At 41.9% G+C, this 20,740-nt stretch overlaps 1 protein-coding gene and 1 pseudogene across 1 annotated transcript; one reads left to right on the top strand and one right to left on the bottom strand.

The window, feature by feature from the left end:
* The first annotated feature begins 6,163 nt into the window (after positions 1 to 6,163).
* Positions 6,164 to 7,139, top strand: LOC132494031 (olfactory receptor 51I2-like; annotated as a pseudogene).
* Positions 7,140 to 11,826: 4,687 nt separating this feature from the next.
* LOC132493658 (olfactory receptor 51E1) lies at positions 11,827 to 12,780 on the bottom strand. Its single transcript, XM_060104398.1, has one exon. The coding sequence runs from the start codon at positions 12,778 to 12,780 to the stop codon at positions 11,827 to 11,829; it is 954 nt and encodes a 317-aa protein (XP_059960381.1).
* Between the last annotated feature and the right edge of the window lie 7,960 nt (positions 12,781 to 20,740).

Below are 20,740 nucleotides of genomic sequence, written 5' to 3'. Positions count from 1 at the left end.
TTCCTTAAGGAAGGCGCCACATTTATAAGCAATTTATTTGTGTTGGTCTCTAATGTTAACAAGTCAGACATTCAGCAGTGGCAGTAACTAGATTTGCCTTGGGGAAAGGGAGTTTATTTCATTGGACTGTTGCTTACCTCCATCTCTGTCACCCTGGTCACTCAGTACAAGGGCCCATCATGCAGGCACTGGGTGAGGAGGGACAGAAGCTTGTTGGGCACTGGATGTGTCATCCTGTCATCCTGTTTACCTGGTTGTTCAGTGCTTCCTTTAGGTTGGAGACACTCTGGTGAGCATTAATGTGAGACATAGATTTTCACATTTTAGTTACATTCTCATATGACCATTCACATATCTTCCCCAGACATTTTTGTTTCCAATCTTCCAATATTTCTTCTTCCAGGCCTCCTCACTATTCTTCAGGACCACCTCTGAATAAAACTGTAGTGAGGCAGCACTATTTGTTTTACTTCTATCTCCATAGTAAGCCACTCCAACAATGAATCAGGCCCAGCTTACTTCCTCCTCCCTCAGTTAGACATAGGAAAATCCCCATGAGACTGTAGGTACAGCTGAGGAAGAGGCATTGATGCAAAAGAGACAGGTGACAGGAAGTCTAGGCCACCTGTTTATGTAACTCACTTGTGCCTGCTAAACTTGTACCAGTATAATTCATAGTACTTACTGTCTGTACTCACCCTTATGACATGGGTAGGCCTGATAATAGCCATATAAAATAGGCAATTTTAGTCACATAGTCACTTGATGTCCCATGATCAAGTGTTTCATTCCTATTAGGGTCCAGTAACATTCCTATACCTGTCTTTTGAACAGAGACAGCACAGCCTTGCTCCAGAATCCTAGGAGTCTGTGCTGCACCTCTCCTATTAGGGCTTTATGGAGACTTCACACATATTTATCTACCACAGATGCAACAGGCATCATGGTTTTACCAAGTTATATGGCCCAAGTGACATAGATTCTTGCATCACAGACTAAACCTGCTGCAAAGTCCTCTCTTGTTCTAGGCCCTCTCAAAACTGACAGCCTGCTCCACACCTGTTGAATTATTCCTAAGTGTATATGTGCTCTCTCTAAAACCCAAGGAAGACTAACAGGCGCTGTGCCTCTTTGCTGACAGTAGGAAGGACAAGGTGCAATAACATGCCTTTTACCTTGGAGAAGGTATGCTGACAGGACACAGAACACTAAACCTATAAGAACTTCACTGATGTGTCAGGCGGCCTAATATTTGAGGACTATCTCCCACTCTGTGATGTGTATATGTCTTACCAGGGTATTCAGAGTACTTACCGATTCCTGGTTTCCAAAACCTTGGTTAGTTTTGGAATATCCATGTCCAAACATCATGTTCCTTCAGTTCTTAAAAGCCCTTTTTGTGAAAAGCATCTTTCCTTCTGTGACATAGGCACTGCTTCTTTTCTCATGACCTACTGAGTGTTCCATCTAGTTATTAGTCACAAGTAGTCTCACCCCCATGTTGGCTAACTCTGCCTCTTTCCAGCAAATACAAAAATACTCTTTTTAAAAATGAGGTGAACAGTATAGATGGGTCACTGAAGCATGTCAGTGAACCTTTTGAAAGCATGTCTTAGAGAGGGCTGGGCTAGATAACCAAAGATTCTCTACATTCCAGAGAGTTCTGATGGCTCATGTCTCTAACCTTCCTCGGTTTTCCTTTCTCCTGAGAGCTCCCTTCAGCCTCCTCCATCTTCCTTACCCTCTCATCACATGTTCCCATCCCAGGGGTGAAGCTCAGCAGAGAGTAATTTCTCTGTGACACAAAGCCTGATGTCCCTGGAGATGGGCTGCATTTCCCTGCAGCAGCATAAAAGGGAAGTGTTTGGGCTTCCCGGGTGGCGCAGTGGTTGAGAGTCCGCCTGCCGATGCAGGGGGACACGGGTTCGTGCCCCGGTCCGGGAAGATCCCACATGCCGCGGAGCGGCTGGGCTCGCGAGCCATGGCCGCTGAGTCTGCGCATCCGGAGCCTGTGCTCCGCAACGGGAGAGGCCACAGCAGTGAGAGGCCCGTGTAACGCAAAAAAACCCCACAAAAAACAAAGACTGTTAATAAAAAAATTTAAAAAAAAAATAAAAAAATAAAATAAAAGGGAAGTGTCTTGGCTGCAGGGTCTTCCTGGGCTTCTATAGGATATGGTACAACAAAACACCCTGGGGAAGCAGCCAGGGTGAGTAGCCAGGGCTGAGACTCAGACCTTTCTCTATGCCCAGAGTCCTGGAGGGCATCTCTTTTACCTCCTCCTCTCCTCCTCCAAAATAAGAGTCAAATAGAAATAAATGACAGAAGGCAGAGGTAACAGAGAAATATGGACACAGGGGGTATTGAGTATCCTCAGTGGTAGTTTCATATTCTGCATAAGGGAGAGATCAAGGAGAATCCCTTGCTGAGGCTTCTGATTAGCTCAGAGAAGGGCTCAGAGTCCCAGACTCTATTTCTAAGAATGACGCCTATATTGATGATCTGAATTGGTAATGGTTAAGGATACAAAGTCTTTTCTGTGCTGCCATTCTAGAAAAATAGAAACGTTCATGCTTGGCAACACACAAGCATAGTCTGCAAATCTCTCTAGTAAAATTTTCATTCATTCATTCATCAAAATAATCAAATTCCCAAGATATACCATACATTGTGCTGAATGGAGCCTTATCAATGTAAATCAGAATTACTGTTCTTGGGAGGCTCAAGCTAGCTGAGAGGAGAGAGAAATCAGAAATTACCATGTAAATGACCGAATGATTGTATAGGGTTTCTAAGAGACATGAATGAACAAACAACAGGGAAGAAAGAAATGGTTGGGCATGGGGGAGGGTTGTTTAGCAAAAACAAAAGCTTAGGAGCAAGAAAACCTTAGGGGAAGGGTATTTAGAGGAGGGGAAAAAAAACAGAATAAAGTAAAGAGGTGGGAAATTAAAAAATAACTCTATTTCAGGACCACTGGATCTTGCAATCATAGAATGCCAGAATTAGAAAGATGGATAATCTAGTCCAGTTCCCTTTTACAGATGAGGAAATTGAGCAGCATAAGGAGAAACTGACAAATTTTTAGTAAGGCTGGCACCAGAGTGCAATCTGTGACAAACAGATTTGGAAGAACAAGGTATTTTGTGGCAAACAGAACAAGATTAGATCATTCTATGCTCTCTCCTCACTATACACTTGACTTCTCCAAGCCTCAGTGTCTTCACTGATATACATGGAGAAAGATCTGTCTCACGATGTTGTTTCAGAGTTGAGGGAATTCATTGTTCATCAAAACTTGACTAATTTCTAATATGTGTCTTATATAACCAGCACAACTCAATGATATGGTGGCATAGCTGGGTCCAGAAATCTCTTCTCTAATTCTCTACATTAAAGTAAGTTGAAATGCATCATATCTGTTTCATGCTGTATGATAGTTTTACTCCAGCAATTACAAACCATGGAGAGAAAACCAAGGATCTCTGCCCTTGCAGTTGCCCCAGAGATGCTAGAGCCTTGAAGGAACGTACATCCAAGTGACAGTACAGAGCTCCAGCTGAATGCACTGATGGACTGGCCTAGAGAATGATTAAGAAGTTCAGTGGAGCAGGGATATGCCAATTTCAATGTGGTGCCTTAGGAAAATTAAGCTGATTAAAGCAGTTCGAGAAATCTGCAAGAGGAGAGAAGTGGTGGAGAGAAATGATACCAACCAAGCAGCCACCCTAAGAAACCATAAGAGAAATGATGAGATTATGAGCAATTCAATTAGGGGCTGAAAAATGGGAAGGAGAGCACAGATGTAAGGCATATTGGGCAGATAGAATGAGTTGATGAAAATACATCCATTATCTTTAATTCTATGCAGATCATCCAATGGGAAGATTGTACGTACACATATGTCTGTGACAGCCCCCATCACACTTCTCAAAGCAGAATATGGATAGACCCAAGTACTTGAGATTCATTGTTGGCCTGTTATGAATTCATTTTTTCAGGCATTTAACCAAACACTTCATTGGAAATTTCTTCTATGCCCAGTCATCCATAAATCAAATATGTTTCTGATTCTATGATGCATTATTGTCTGGGATAAGAAAGACCTCAACCACACTCTTCTTCAAAATCAACCACTGATCCTAGTATCTGGAGGATAAAGAAACAGAAATTTGCTTTTACTTCCTCTCTTTCATGAGTTTGTAGATTTGATTATTGATTCTGTCATTTATTTATTCAAACAAGCAAATATTTGAGAATCTGCTCTGTTCCAGGCACTGCACTATGCAAGAGCTATGTGTCAGCAAATAAAACCATATGGCTGCTGTATTCATGGCTCATGCAGTCTAGCAAGAGAGAACAAAAGATTTCAAGGAAAGAAGCAATCATATAATTATAAAATGTGTAGAACGGTATAAAGGAAACTAAGAATGTGTAGGGTGAGGATAATGGGCTCTGGGCACCTACTTAGTGAGAGTCATCCCAAATGGTCTCTGAGAAAATGATATTTAAGATCTAAAGATTGAGGAGCCAGCCATGAGAAAAGCAAAGAGAGGGATATTGGATGAATAGGAAAGCCCCAAAGTGAAGAAGTAACTTGGCTTTTTTAATAAACTGAAATAAGGTCAGTGTGGTTAAAGAATACTGAGCAAGCATTAGTCCGTTATGTGATAAGGGTGGAGAGTTAGGCAGATACAAGGTGATATGGGTTGGGAGGGATAAACTGGGAGATTGGCACTGACATATACACATTACTGTATATAAAATAGATAACTAATAAGAACCCTAATAGCACAGGGGACTCTACTCAATACTCAATACTCTTTTCCCTATATGGGAAAAGAATACAAAAAAAAAAGAGTGGATATATGTATATGTATAACTGATTCACTTTGCTGTATGCCTGAAACTAACACAACATTGTAAATCAACTATATTCCAATAAAATTTTTTTTTATAAATGATGGGTCAATATCATCATATGTCATCATATCACAAGCATTTTATCAGAGTGCACTGGGGAATGATTGAAGGGTTTTAAGCAGGGGAGTAACATAAACCAGTCTCTTCCCTGAACCTCAGTTACATCATCCCTAAAGTAGGGATAGTAATTCCTTTGGGGTCTACATCACAGGATAATCATGAAGATTAAAGGAATAATATACAGTGAAAGATTTAGAGAAATACAACATGTTAGACAATAACAACAAAAATCATGTCTGTGGTGCTTTACACTTAAGGCAATTTTTCACATACTTTGTCTCATTTAAAGAAGAGGTCACAGAAAAGAATATTGGATTTGGAATGAGAGAGACTCAGATTCAATATCCAGGACTACAATATATAAGCCGTTCATTCAGAAGTCAGCTACTAGAGTTGAGTCTCAGTTTCCTCATCTGTAGAATAGGAGGGGGATGATGGCCTTGTCCAAAGTCTCTGTTGATTCTGAGATGGAGAAATTCAGTCAAAAATGCTTAAGTGCAAATCAATCAATTTATTATACTCAAAAATGTATCATACAAAAGTCAAGAGCAAGAAAAACGTGACCTTAGGAAGACCTGGTTTCAGGAAGTGCAAAGCCATCTCCATGGGGGAAAAAAAACAGCTTCTCACTTTTTCAGACACTCTCTCTATGGGACTACAGGAACTCTCATCTTTGCCTCTTTCTGATTCAATTATCCTTATCTCTCTTCAAACAGGTATTCTCCTTTTCTCCCTATGCACATGGAAATAACACATCCTCAATTTGGCCGACAAGTAGACAAAGACCAGTTTCTCTGAACTCTAATCACTGTTTCCTGCAGAGAAATTTCATTTCATCAGCTCATACCAGAGCTCAATGTTAAGGATGATGAACTTTTGCAGGATAGATAAGATTATGTAATAGTGACATGACTCTTAGGGCCCAATATTGTGGCTGAGAGGGAACAGCCTTAAAAAGAAATTTATGATTTTTATAATAAAGCAAGAAAATCTAGGCAATTGCATTAGCATAGTATATGGAATATAATATAATAGGGAGTCAGTGAAGATTTAAATTGTTATCATTATTAGGTTTTAAACATATTGGTGAATAGTATAACCAGTTACGGAATTGATTTTTAGAATTTAGATTCAATACTAGAGTTTTCTTTCCTATCATCCTGGATCCTCTAAGTGTCTGCCCAGATTGAAGAGATCACATCTTTCTGGAGACCTCATCTATCCCACAAGTATGCTCCCTTCCTGGTCCTTTGGCAACAGCTCCTTCTTCTAGCCACCTGCTTTCCTTATGATTGGCATCCCAGGGCTGGAGGCTGTTCATGGCTGGATCTCCATCCCCTTCTCCCCCATGTACACAGCAGCCCAGCCCTCACTGGAAAGCGCCTGATCCTCTTGGCTGTGAGGAGGACCCCCAACCTGCACCAGCCCATGTACTACTTCCTGTCCATACTGGTGGTCACCGTTGTGGGCCTCACCTTGCCCACAATGCCCACCACCCTGGCTGTACTCTCGTTTGACCATTAGCTCATTGGCTTCAATGCCTGCTTGGTTCAAATGTTCTTCCTCCACTCTTTCTCCATGGTGGAGTCCTCATTCCTCCTGGCCATGTCATTTGACCGGTTTGTGGCCATCTCTAACCCGCTGCACTATGCAGCTGTCCTCACAATCAATGTCATCATCAGGATGGGGCTGGTCATTGTGACCCGTGCTACCTTGCGCAAAACTTCTGCCCTGGCAATAACATCCTGTCTCACTCATTCTTTTTCCATCCTGATGTGATGAGAAGAGCCTGTGCTGACATCACCATAAACATCCTCTATGGGTTCTATGTGGTACTGTCCCCAGGGGGCATAGATTCTCTGCTCATTGCCCTGTCCTACATTCTCATCCTGCCCACGGTCCTGGGGCTGGCCTCTCCCAGGGAGCTCATCGGGCCCTCAACACCCATGTCTCCCATATCTTGGCCATCTTTGTCTTCTTTATTCCAGGTATCACCATGTCCATGATCTACTGTTTTGCCCCCCATTGTACATGCCCTTGTTGCCTATGTGTATCTGTTGGTGCCCCCTGTGCTCAACCCCATCATCTACAATGTCAAGTCCAAGCCCATCAGGGAGGCCATGCTCAGGGTCCTGAGGGGGAAAGACCAAGGCTGATGTAATTATGAAATATCGCAGGGTCTGGGTACCATAAAAGACACTTTCTATAGCCTCATAGGAACCTGCTACCCTCAGGAAACACTGAAAATTCTTAGTCTATGCTAATACAATGGGAAGACCATCAGGCTTCTTCATGATACAAATGGATGTTCACCATTTACTTTGTACTAGAAGCAGTGCTGAGGATTAAAGACTGAGAAATATATTAAATATGGTCATTTCTTTATAGAAACTCACAATCTTGTGCCAGGATAAAGGCACGTAAATACAGAATTAGACTGTAGACTTATACATACCATAATAAAGTTCAGTGCAAGGGATTACTAGGGACTGCAAATCCGTTCTTTCCAGAACTGTCCTGGGAAGATCGGACAAACCTCTACAAAGGGGAGAATGTTTTTATTTCATCTTGAAAAAATATATAGGGTTTTTCTAGGCAAATTATGAATTAACAAAGAGGAAAATCTAGGGAAAAAAACACATGATAAAGGCACTTTTCGAAAGAGAGGCATGGACATATATACACTACCAAACGTAAGGTAGATAGCTAGTGGGAAGCAGCCACATAGCACAGGGAGATCAACTCGGTGCTTTGTGACCGCCTGGAGGGGTGGGATAGGGAGGGTGGGAGGGAGATGCAAGAGGGAGGGGATATGGGAACATATGTATATGTATAACTGATTCACTTTGCTATAAAGCAGAAACTAACACACCATTGTTAAGCAATTATACTCCAATAAATATGTAAAGAAAAAAGGCACTTTTAATTTTTTCATAAAGTTTTATTGAACAAGTGAATAAGTAAATGTGTTGATCATGTGATATGGTACAACCCACCTCAGCACTAACTCTTCTTGTAACCCCTCTCAGGAATGTCCTCCTTCTCCAAGAGACCTCCTTTCTTGACAGATTCCATAATGAAGTCTGACACTGACAATTGCATCCTCTTCTTATAACCCCATTTCAGGTCTGCTCCAGATTATCCATACCCTCATTCTTCAACTTTGTTAGAGGTAAAAGCCCTACATCCTTGTTGGCTCCCTTAGGAAGGGAAATGGCAAGTTCTGCATCAGCTTCATTCCCTTTGGATCAAATCTAAGATGAAAAGCTGAGTTGCCAGGGGAGTGGACAAGAAGTTTGAAAGTACTTTGTTTAAGAGATGAACAATGAATATCAACTCTGAAAGCCTAAACCAATGTTATAATATAATCCTTTCCCAAGTTCAGATCTGCCTATGTCAAGAAGGCCAAAAAAAAAAAAAAAAAGAAGAAGGCCAGACATAGTGGAAGGCAATGACTCTTCACATGTATGTCTATTGCATCCAAGGGAGTCTTATCTCAATGTAATTAAAGGAGTGATATAAGATACCTTATTATCTTAAATAGATACAACTCAGAGGTCTCACTCAAACCTTTCTGAACTGGAAATGGTCCAGTTCTAAAGGTCTTTCAAGAAGTCTGGGAAAATTGAAGAGGGAATACTTCTTTGGGCCTGACAAATCATAAACAGCTTCATTTAATAATGTGTTGCTAAAAAGAAAAATGGCAAAAATCAAATCAGACAACAGAAATACAGTGAAACAGAGGCTTTAAAAGTACATAAAATCAATGAGAGACACCAAGTAAAGTAGCTGAATAATATGGTATGTGTAAACATTAGAGATATTATACTGGAAAAGTAAGATGGGAACAGGTATAAAAGGGGAAAGGAGGCTACTGTCATTCTGAGAAGTGCTAATTTTTATGGGAAGTAATAAAAGATCTCTGATGATTTTTAAGCAGGGAAGTTAATCAGAGTTGTGCTTGGAAAAACTCCTATAAGCTATGTGGGATTTAGGATTGATGCAAAAGATGTTTAAGGCAAGGAGACAAGTGTGGAGGTTTTGACAATTGTCCAAGCAACAGGGGAGTATCTTGACTAGAGAATAGCTAGTCAGAATTGAGAACTCAAGACATGTTTATGAATCATTTCTAGGTAAAACCTAAAAGAAATGAGTAAGGGACTTACAGACTGAAATTTCATATTATGCAGACTTCTCTAGGGCCCAATAAAGGTCCAATAGCTGAGATGGTGGGGCCAGAGATGAGAATATCCAAATAAAGGAAATGGGGAAGGTAAAATGATGCCCATGTAAAATGTATATGATGAAGGTCTTTAAACATACCCTAACTTCTAGCCAAATCTCCTACAAGAGGCAGCCTTTTCCTCTTATCCTAGTTCTTAACTCCAGGCTCTTCTGGATGACCCAGTAAATATTTATGAAGTAAATGATCAGATATAGTTTTGTCTCTGTATCTGGCATTTAGTACTTATTGAGAAACACAAGAAGGTGGTGGTGGTGGTGATGTGTATGTGTATGTGTGTGTGTATATGTGTTTGTATTTACATTCACCAAATGGTTAATCCATTTAGGATCAAAACCATGAAACTTTATCCTGAGCATATAAACTATCATAAACGTGGAATCCCTTTTGAAATCTAAGATAGTGGCAGCAACCCCAGGAAAAGAAAAATATATGTGTCTGTCTGATTTATCTCTTTATTATCCACCTATCTATGTCTCCAATGGGATTTCAGACAATATAATACAGATACACACATTCATCATATGTGCATACAGAAGCATGTACACAAACACTTATTAAAAATCTGGATGAATAAACACCAAAATGCCAACAATAATTTTTTTAAGGTGACAAGTTTATTGGAGTTTTTATTATATTTTTATTTCTTTTATATTTTCAGATATCTAGGATTTTTGTTTACAGTGATCATATACTGGTTTCCTAATATGAAAAAAATCTGTCTCTTTCTCTCTCTTCTTTCTCTTTCATTCCATTTATTTCTTTCAATTTCAATGTCAAGGCACTATCAGGAACTGGAATGACCCTCCAAACAGTTAAAAGTGACCAAAGCCAGCACTGACTTTAGTTTATGCCCCATGTTCTGCTGGCCACCACTCACCTGGGCATAGCAGATTCCATACTGCTCACAATTCTCATCTTCTGGATTCCAGTCCAAGAAATAAGATACGCTCTTTCCATATCCTCTGTACCACGTAGTCCTGTGTTACTAGCTATAGCTGGAAAAGTCTGGCCAGCCATGTGCCATGCTCTCTACTATACTACCTGCTTCTCACACTTATCTACCTCTCTTTTGGATGGAGATCTCATTCCTCCCCCATTCATTCCTACTGTACTCCTATAGTGCCCACACCCCTCCTTCCCAGTCTGCTTCTTCTGGGAGTGCTGTGCTTGGCTTGTAGGGCTCCTGGGTGGGCCTCTGGAACCATACTCATGCTAAGTGCAGCTATCAGGGATGCAGTCTTTACTGGGCTCTCCTGTGGTCTTGATCTCTGAGCTTTGATGCTGTGGGCATTCCCTGAAAGGTAGCTCAGAGCCCTGGGAATACATGGTGTTCACTTATATACTCTATTCTCTTTCTGTGGACCTATGTTTGACTTAGCCTTGCTTCCTGGCTAGCCACCTGGGCCACTGGCCCTACTCAGTCTCACAATACTTCCTGCTCTTGACTCCCTGGTCTATAACCAACACTGCTCTTTCTGCCATGAGCTTCTAGGTTTTCTCAGCTGCATCTCTCCATGTAGTGTCTCTCCAGATATCCAGTGACTGTCCCTACTGCTAATTATACAATTTCCCAAACTAGCCACTGTTTGGAAATTACCCAAACATATTCCTGTTGCTACTACATAAGTACAATGGCAAATAGGCCAGGAACTATTGAGATTAAAGCCATCAGCAACATTAACAGGAAATTCCTAAATACAAAACTGGATGAGTGAGAAAGGAACTTAAATACCTCCCCTAGAAAATGCAAGACTCTGGAATGTCTAACTCACTATCCCACTAGTCTAACATTCCCTCCTCACAATATGGGATTGGGCATCAAAAGACAATTTTTTTTGAGCCTGCATGATCTCATTAAACATCAGTTCCCCCACTGGTACAATGGGGGTAACTAATCATATTCCTGCCTAAATCAAAATGTTGATAAGAAAATTGGAAATTAAGGAAAAATTTTCACAGTCTATGAAAATGCTCAGAATACAGTATATCATCTTTCATTAATGTAGATATATATAATCTTTTGTGAATTTACTTTCAATCTTTTCTTAAGGATTGCTACTCAGAAGAAAAGAAATTATTTTTTCTCTGTGGTCATTTTGAAGAGGGTAATCCAGGTATGTCTCCTTTCCTAAGATCCAAAATGGTAAGGGATTCTGAAGAGGAAATCATGGTTTTAAGCCAGATTATCTAATTGTATTATATTCTTATATTTATTTTATTTTTGCCTTGCTTAAGCCTTTGGTAAATGTCTTTTAGAAATATCACCCTTATCTCAGAATGTTATAAACTATCAGTGCAAGCAACCATATGAATTTTTTGGACTTGAGAATTGGACTGAATGGTTAAGTGGGAAGTAATAATCCTCCAACCACAACTACCTCAAAGAACTAAAGGGTAAAATAATATTGAAAAATAAGGATTGGGAGTATACAGTTCTGCTACCCCTACTCAGATGGAGATTCTCCAATCAATTTCATCTTTGAAGGATCAGTTGTGCTTTCATTAAGAATTTTTTCCCTAATACTGTCTTCCAAAATGTTGATATTAAAATCTGAATTGAAGGACTTCCAGTGAAAAAGAAGTTTGATTCCTGACACCTAGGGATCCGAAGTGTGGGTGGTCACATGGAAAAGACGAAGGATACGCTGCCGGATCTCCTTTGTCTTCACTCCGTAGACAATAGGATTGAGCACGGGAGGAACAAGCAGATAGGTGTTGGCCATGATGACAGGCAGGAGGGAGTCATGCCGCTTGTCAAACCGGTGCACCATAGACAACCCAATGAAAGGTACATAGAATATGAAAACTGCACACACATGAGAGACACAAGTACCAAATGCCTTTGCCTGGGCTTCATGTGTCAAGCCCAACACAGTCTTGAGGATAAGCAGATATGACAAGGAGATGAGAAGTGAGTCCAGGCCAATGGCAGAGATGATGACAATGAGGCCATAGATGATATTGACGCGGATGTCAGCACAGGCCAGCTTCATGACATCTTGGTGTAGGCAGTAGGAATGGGAAAGGATATTGGAGCGGCAGAAAGGCAGATGTTTGATGAAGAAAGGCAGGGGTGCCATAAGTGCAACACCTCGTACCACAGCAGCCATGCCAATCTTGGTAACACGAGGCAATGTTAGCACAGTGGCATGGCGTAGTGGGTGGCAGATTGCCACATAGCGGTCAAAGGCCATGGCCAGCAGCACCGTGGACTCCATGCCAGATAAGGAGTGGATGGCAAACATCTGTAGCAGACAAGCATCAAACTGTATGGTAGTGGAATTGAACCAGAAGATGGCCATCATTTTGGGCATGGATGAGGTGGAGATGAGGATATCAAGGCCAGAAAGCATGCAAAGAAAGATATACATGGGTTCGTGTAGGCTATGCTCTGTCCGCACAATGTAGATGATGGTCAAGTTACCTAGCACGGCGATAAAGTAGAGGGAGCACAATGGGAAGGCCAACCAGAACTGAGCTTCTTCCAATCCAGGCAGGCCTATTAGAATGAAATATGTGGCACTGGATTCGTTGCCACTGGGATCCACCATAGTGAAGATGCTGAGCTGAGACCACTGCCAGGCAGGTAGAGGCTGGAATACAAAGATAAGCCATTGTCAGATCCTCCAGAATTCCACCGCCATTTTTCTTTTCCTCCACCCTGATGTCCTATTCTCTGACCAGAACTCTAACTTCATTGCCTATCCAAACTCTGATTCTATTCTAAACTCAACCTAACTATCCTTCATAACTCAAGGCCCAAATGAGCATTCATCCAGTCTTTCTTACTAACCCCACCTCTGAAGTTAATTCTGAAAACAAATGAAATACTAAAGTAAAAATTATAAGCATTTTAAATCTTTTAGTTCACCAAGGATAGGTTATTGACTAAGTACACATCAGACTTAGATGATAAAAATTCCCATCGCTTCTATCTTATCCTACCTTATGCTCCCCTATACTTAATACCCACTGTAATTCTAATTATATCATTAGACTATCTTTAAGACTAATCCCAGTCCGATGTAGCAGTACTCTAGTAACATAGATTAATGCTGAAATCTAACCTTATCACTAATCCTAATGATCTCGCCCATTCTAGCCTTAACCCTAACTTTAACAATAACCTAAGACTTAACTCTAGTTGTTATTTAAAACTTAATGTAAAACTTCATAACACCTATTTTATTATGATATCCCTTAATTTAATTTTTAAAAAAGACACTAACTTCATCCTGAACTCTAACTCTACATTTCACTCTTGCCCAAATGTCCACCCAAAGTCTTACACTTGTTCAGACTGCCCAGTTTATATCATAAAAGGAACAATAACTGCAATGAATGCCAACGGTGTCCCACTCAGATTCCCTTCACCAAGCCAATGCATCTATATCCCATTTGCAGTGGGTGTTGAGTACTAAGGGCTCAGAATTCTCCCTTTCTACAGAAAATTTTTCTTGATCAAATGAGAGGCGCTTCACCCAGGAAGTTATGTTATCCCCACCAGAGCACATCTAGAAGTCAATGAGTGCCTAACACAAAGATACAAAAGACCAGCCTCCTTGTCTTCAGGTGGGACCAAAGCTGTGATGTAATGTGTGCTTCAGAGCTTCTTGAGGAACAAAAGCTGAAGCTGGTCTCCAACTGAGACAACAGCCTCACATAATTTTCTTTCCCTGCTCTATCCTACTTCCCTCACTCATCTTCTCATGACAATATATCCTTTAAACAAGAATTTCTACCTCAAGATCTGTTTCTAGGGGACCCACCAGGCTTAAGATAGTGGGACTGACACAGAGGACTAAACCTGAAAGATGATGGTATTAAAAGCACTGGAGGAACAATCAATCCTATACCAGGGTTCCAATATCCTTGAATCTGGCTATTAAAGTGATGGATATAAGTACAGATTGCTGAGGTGGGAAATGTCAGATTTGAGTTTTTTCAGATCATATCTCTCTGTTGAAACAATTACAGAGTTAACTAACTTCCTCCCTTTTTTCCTTTCCTCCATTCACAAATATTCACATGTTCCTACTATTTATTAGATTATATAATTATATTTACACACACTATATATGTGTATGTATTCTCTCTCTCTCTCTCTCTCTCTCTCTCTCTCTCTCTCTATATATATATATATATATATATATATATATATATCTGTCTCCTCTTCGCATTAGGAAAATAGTGACACTTATCGCTAGGGTATATTTAAGATAATTTTATCTTGGTAAAAAAAAAAAGAAGGGTTAGGTTCTTAAGATCTGGCCCTTGACAACTGGGGTAGGGGTTTCTGCACTGGCTACCAGACAGCAGTTGAATGCACAGAAGAGCTCATGGGGAGCATCAGGAGGGGCTTACATCATTCACTGAGCTCAGGATGTGTTGATGGTCTTTGTTCCACTGTTGAGCTGTCACCCAGAGGTTCCCTCAGACCAGACACAAAGGAGAAAACACTGGGAGCATGAGTTTTAGAACAGAGAGTGACAGAGTTTAAACAACTGGAGGGAGAAGTTATAAGGAGCCATGCTTAACCAAGAACTTCAGGCTAAGAGGCCAAAGTCTTCCGTGTCACTTAAATCTTCTGTACTGACCTCTCTGTAGCATATGACACTGTGATCAGTTCCCTCCTTCTTAAAATTTCTCCTTGTTGCTTCTGCTTCTCCTCATCTCTCTCTGATCACTAGTTCTTGGTTCTTTCTGGGTCTTCAGCCTCCTCCACTTGACCCTTAAGCATACTTTTAAATGATAATGCTCGCAGAATTTTATCCTCAGATCTCTTCTCTCTATATACACTCTCCCCGGGCCATCTCATCTCCTTCAGTAAACCTATTATTTATGTATAAACTATTGATTTCCAAATCTACTTGGGAAGGGCTGAATTATCTTTTGTGATCAGATTCATAATTCTAGTCACTAAAAGAGTCCACTGAGTTGTCTCTCAAGCACATCAAACTCTCCATGTCTGAAGATCAAAGTCTTCCAGAGACAGTATTGTATAGCTTAATGTTAAGAGTATGAGCTCTGGGCTTCCCTGGTGGCGCAGTGGTTGAGACTCTGCCTGCTAATGCAGGGGACACGGGTTCGAGCCCTGGTCTGTGAGGATCCCACATGCCGCGGAGCAACTGGGCCCGTGAGCCACAACTACTGAGCCTGCGCATCTGGAGCCTGTGCTCCGCAACGAGAGAGGCCGCGATAGTAGAGGCCCGCGCACTGTGATGAAGAGTGGCCCCCACTTGCCGCAACTAGAGGAAGCCCTCGCACAGAAACTAAGACCCAACACAGCAAAAATAAATAAAATAAATCAATAAAAAAAAAAAGAGTATGAGCTCTGAAATCGATCCTGGATTCAAATCCCAGTCAACAACTTTGTTAGCTGTGTGATCTGGGGCAAATCATTTAATATTTCTAAGCCTCAGTTTCTGTATTGTTAAAATGAGGATAACAGTCACTACCTAATAGAAGTCAATGTGAGGATTAAATGAGATGAGTGTAATGCTTTTAACACAATGCCTGGAACAAAGTAAATATGCAAAAAATTATATCTGTTGTTGTTAACTGTTTTCCTGTAGAGTTTCTTTTTTTTTTCTATGTGGCCTAAACAGACACATGAGCTAAATACCCTGATTCTCATGGCCATGATCCTAGTGTTAACTTTGTCATCAGCACAATGCCAATAATCTTCTACCCACATGAAATCAGGTCGCCTTTTATTGTTTAAAAAATACCTTTGTAAGCTCCAAATTAATTCTGGAATAAAGACTAAACTACTAGGGTGGGACAAAGCTCTGTCTTTCAGCATTTGGCCATAGTTTCTCTCTCACCACTCCTCACCATGGTTCCTATGCTCCAGGCACACTGGAATACATGCCATTTCATAAATGTAGCATTGATTCCATGCCTCTGTGTCTACTTGTCTTCTTACTTCTCTTCCCTTTGTCATGGTCCTCCCAGATCTTCCTCTTTAAGTTCCCACTGGGCAAAATCTTATCTTCCACCTCCTGGTTTACTGTCTCTTTCCTATGCACTTTCCTAAGCCTCTTTCCCTTGGGTATGATTAAATGTTTCCTGCTCTGTACTCCCAAAGAACTTTGTGTAGGCCTCTTTTTATGCATTTACCATCCTGAACTGGAATTATTGCTATGTTTATTTCCCACTAAATTATTAATTCCTTAATGTCAGGGACGCTATCATATTGATTAATTAGTGTTTAGTTAATGTTTGTTGAAAATAAAAAGGAGTTTTATCAAAAGAAGAATTCCTCAATAAGTGTCTAACAATGGTAGCACAGCCAAGGGGTTAAGAAAGACTGCCATTTGTCTGAACTATAGAGATTTTTGAGAAGAAATGAAGACTGTTTGGAAGGTTAGGGCATGGTGGTCATATGATAAGTTCAGAACAAGAAACTTTAGAGTCAAACAGAAAAGACCTTTCTTACCCAGAGTGCCAGAGGGCATGAGAATGGGCATGTGGAGAACAGGGCAAGTGCAAAGCCTTGGCTCTAAATAAATGTAAAGTGGGCATGCAGCATAGTCTGTGCCCAAGAGAGGGGGTGACCTAGGATCCCTGACTGGACACATTAGCAAAAAGGCTCTAGTGCTCTAGAGGGTCAGATATCAATACCATCCAGAAATTTTACATGGACAGACAAGGTAAAGCTGGTCAATTCCCAGATAAAAATGTGCTGTCTTAGGAAACATACTGCGGAAGAATCATGGGTTGGCACATTCAACCCTATTAACTAGGAGGGTAAAGTGATGTGCTGAGCAGAACCCTGGGACTAGAAATGAGTCTCGGGTCTAAGTAAATGCAGAGGACGTTAATAACTTCATTGTGTTGCTGCAAATTAGTGAGGTCAGGAATGTCAAAAGATGTCATAAAACAGCATCACAGTGTACAAAGCACTTGTTTTCATGTTTCCATAAAAATGGGGAATAAGGTCTCTGAAAATGTCTGAAGTTTCCAAAGACTTTTTATCCCCCTTCCATCTGTCACCTTAACTGCCACTTCGTCTCAAGCACACACTTATACACACACACATACTAACTAGCAGCCAGTCTCTCACAATTGCAAAGACTAAGCACTGAGATGAAGATACTGAAACACTGAAGCACAAAGCTGAAGCACTGAGATTCAGCCCGCCTGGAAGGGAGGCACCTCCACAGCATGAAGTGGGCAGTTCTCACTGGAGATCAAACCAGGATGGACCTCAGAAGGCGGCAGTAGGAGAGAAATGAAGGAATAGAGAGGGGAGCCAACCGGAGGACCCAAGCATCACCCTTCAAACTGTCCAGCCCTGAAGCACCCTAATCTCCCACCGTCCTGCCAGCTGATTGCCAGCCTGAGCAGCTGTTAGCAATTAGAACCATAGCACACACTCAGATAACATTTGGAAGCTCTGAAGGAAACTGGAGCTTAATCACTCTATTTTGAAAACAAAACATAATCAAGGAAAAATAAACAAAGAAAGGGGTCTTTTTCTTTTTTAGAAAGCCTGCACTGCCTTAACCTCCAGGGAGTAGCCCTGTGCTTGAGATTTTCTCTGAAAAGTCACACTATTTTAGCAAGTCTCAGGAAGTTTCTTGGAGAACTGTGAAGAACATCTTAGCCCTTTCTTGAGGATGGGGGATGAGGAGCCTCCAGTGATACAGAGTAGAAATCTACGTTGAGGCCTTCAATCCTCTCCATTCCTTCCCCCGAGCCTCTAGGACTCTGTCCCCCAGTGCCCGCACAGCCCCCATACCAGCCCATCCTCACATTCTTTCCCAGAGCTCTCTGAATGCCTTCCACCTCAGACACATGTAGAAAGGCAGTCAGGGATGCAGACCCATAAGAACAATGAGGTCACTGCCAGCATTGATTCTATTGTTTTTATGATTATAACAGAAATCACTGAATGCCTACAGAATGCCAGACACTATATAAGTATTATCTAACCCAGGAGCAATTCTGCATAATAGGACTTCTATGTATCATTTCTACAATATAGGTGTGAAAACTGAGTCCCCAAGAAGCTAAATAATATTCCCAGGGTTTAGTAGCTGACTGGTAAAAGAGATATTTGACCTAGACTGTTCAATTCCAACACCTGTACATTTTCCCCTTTAACCGGCTTTGTGTTGCACCTTCTGAAAACAAATATAACCTGCCCAAGAGGCAGGGTAGAAGAAGGGCTTGGTAAGTAGGACACCTGGCCCAACTAGACTCTTGGAAGGGAAACCAAGAGGGCAGTAAAGAGGACCCTCCTGGACTGAGACTTGGGTGCTCTCCCCTTTTCAGCCCCAAGTCCTCAGGCTGTGACTTGGGAAGGGCCCACAGTGGAAAGTAAAAAGGTTTATCCTCTACTGAGTACTTTCTTCTCAAACAATACAGGCCTCTCATCAACCTGTCAGGCAGGTAACATTAATCCCATTTGACAGATAAGGATGTTGAGGGTTAGTTAGAGCTCTCAGCATCAAATCCATGTGCTTTCCAATAGGCCAAGCTACTGCCCTGCCCCTTTTCCAGTTTCCTTTTGAATAAACCAATGGTTTTTAAGGATTGTTTCAATGTTAATCTCCAAAGAATCCAAAATTTGGTCCAGAAGGCCTCTCTAAGACTCAGGACACCTGACAACTCTCCCCACTTAGGTTCAGTGGCTAAACACACAGAATGGTCCATGCCTAGAGCAGTGGGGTAGAGGCCTTTGGTGCCCCTGCCAGCCTCTATGGGAACACCTGGAAGAAAATGTCCTTGGAGGGAGGCCCAGGAATACCTGGGAACCTCTGGCTCTTATTCCCAGGCCCAGAGAGGGAAGGCAGACCTCAGGGGTGATGCTGTGGCTGGCAAGGATGATCAGAGCTCATCACTCAATTCATGGAGAGGGAGCCCTTCTCTTAACACTCCATGAGGGTGCTGGCCCCAGAATCATATCCACCCCAAATCATCTGCATCTTCTGTCCCTCATACCGTGCTTGGATTTGATAATGCAGATGAACACTTATAGGGCCTTGGCCATTCTTTTTAGAATGGCCACGAGGAGATTGGAAAGATGAGAGATTGCAATTTCTGACTCACAAAAAGCAGTGTGAGGTTCCCATTCCCACTCTCCTCACTCAAGTCACCCTGGCCCTCCAAAATCACCCCCAGGCAAGCTCCAGGGGTCCAGGGCCCTGCTGATCCATTTCCCAGGTAGAACCAGAGCCAATAAGATTCTCACACACCTTCAAAGTTTGACCTAGTTATCAGGGCCCTTCTAGGCTTCTCTGAGTGTTGCCTACATGCAGTGGAAAGGCCTGATCTGGGACTTTGATTGACACACTGATTCCTTTTTTTTTTTCCAAAAATTATTGACTTAATGACTACGCCAGACTCCGTGCTAAGCGCTGGAGATACTGAAATACAGAGTAAACAAGTCATGGTTCAGCCCTCCAGTGGTGGGGAGACATTAAGACAAATATGCAGCTATCATAACATGTTGTGATAAATGCCAAGACAGGGGTAAGTACAAGAGCCTCGGGAACAAAGCAGACAATAGCTCACCAAGTTATCAGGCTCAGAGGGCTTCCCTGAGGAGGTGACATCTGAGCCAAGACTTGCAGGGCCAGTCACAGTTAAGCAGGCAGGGTTGGGGGCATGGGGACAGCAGCATTCAGTGAGATGACAAAACACATTGAGCACCTATTATGTGCCCCAAACTGGAGATAAAACAGTGGATAAAACAGAAAAGATCACTGCTCTCATGGAGCTCAAGCACTAGGAGAGTCATAACAGAAGGTAAACAAATAAGCAAGAACATTTCAGGTAAAGATAAGTGCACTGAAGATAAGACAGAGTGATGGATAGAAAAGGACAGAGGCGGAGCACCCTTATTTGAGACAGCGGGTTAGTGAAGTCCTCTCTGAGGCAGTGATATATGAGCTGAGAGCTGGGTGATGAGAAAACGCCAGCCATTCTAAGATCGAGACAAAGAGTGTTTCAGGCAGAGGAGGCAAGAGAAAAAGGTCTTCTGATTTGGGGATTCCCAGAAGGAAGAAGGTAAAGGTGGCCCAAGTATCAAGAGCACAGGAGAGTTGTAAGAGATGAGGTCAGAGAGGAGGGCAGGGGCCAGATAGTGTAGGGCCTTGCAGGACATGGCAAGGAGCTTTGATTTAATTCTGAGTGACTTGGGGGAATTTAAGCAATAGACCTGATCTAATTTGTTTTCAAAAGTGCATTCTGGCGAACGCAAAGACCCAGAGAGAAAGAGAACACACGCTGTTTGAAAAGCTGCAAGTGGTTCAGTGGGAGGAGGGGGGTGGGACATTAGACGAGTGCAAGGCAGGGGAAGTCGCAGTGTGGACACAAAATCCACTTTTTAAATGGGCTGAAGACTGAACCCTGATCCTAGACACAGACTGGGTCAGGATCAGAGCCCTGGGAAGATTGCTAAGTCTCAATCTCAGCCACAGCCTGACTCCTGATGCAAAGTACAATATGAGCCTGGACCCCATTCAGAGCCCACAACCCAAACAGAGCTATCGTCTGACC

The sequence above is a fragment of the Mesoplodon densirostris genome, chromosome 7, assembly GCF_025265405.1.
Source record: "Mesoplodon densirostris isolate mMesDen1 chromosome 7, mMesDen1 primary haplotype, whole genome shotgun sequence".
Lineage (NCBI taxonomy): Eukaryota > Metazoa > Chordata > Mammalia > Artiodactyla > Ziphiidae > Mesoplodon > Mesoplodon densirostris.
Note: the sequence above shows the minus strand (reverse complement) of the source record. Positions and strands in the feature narration are given on the sequence as shown.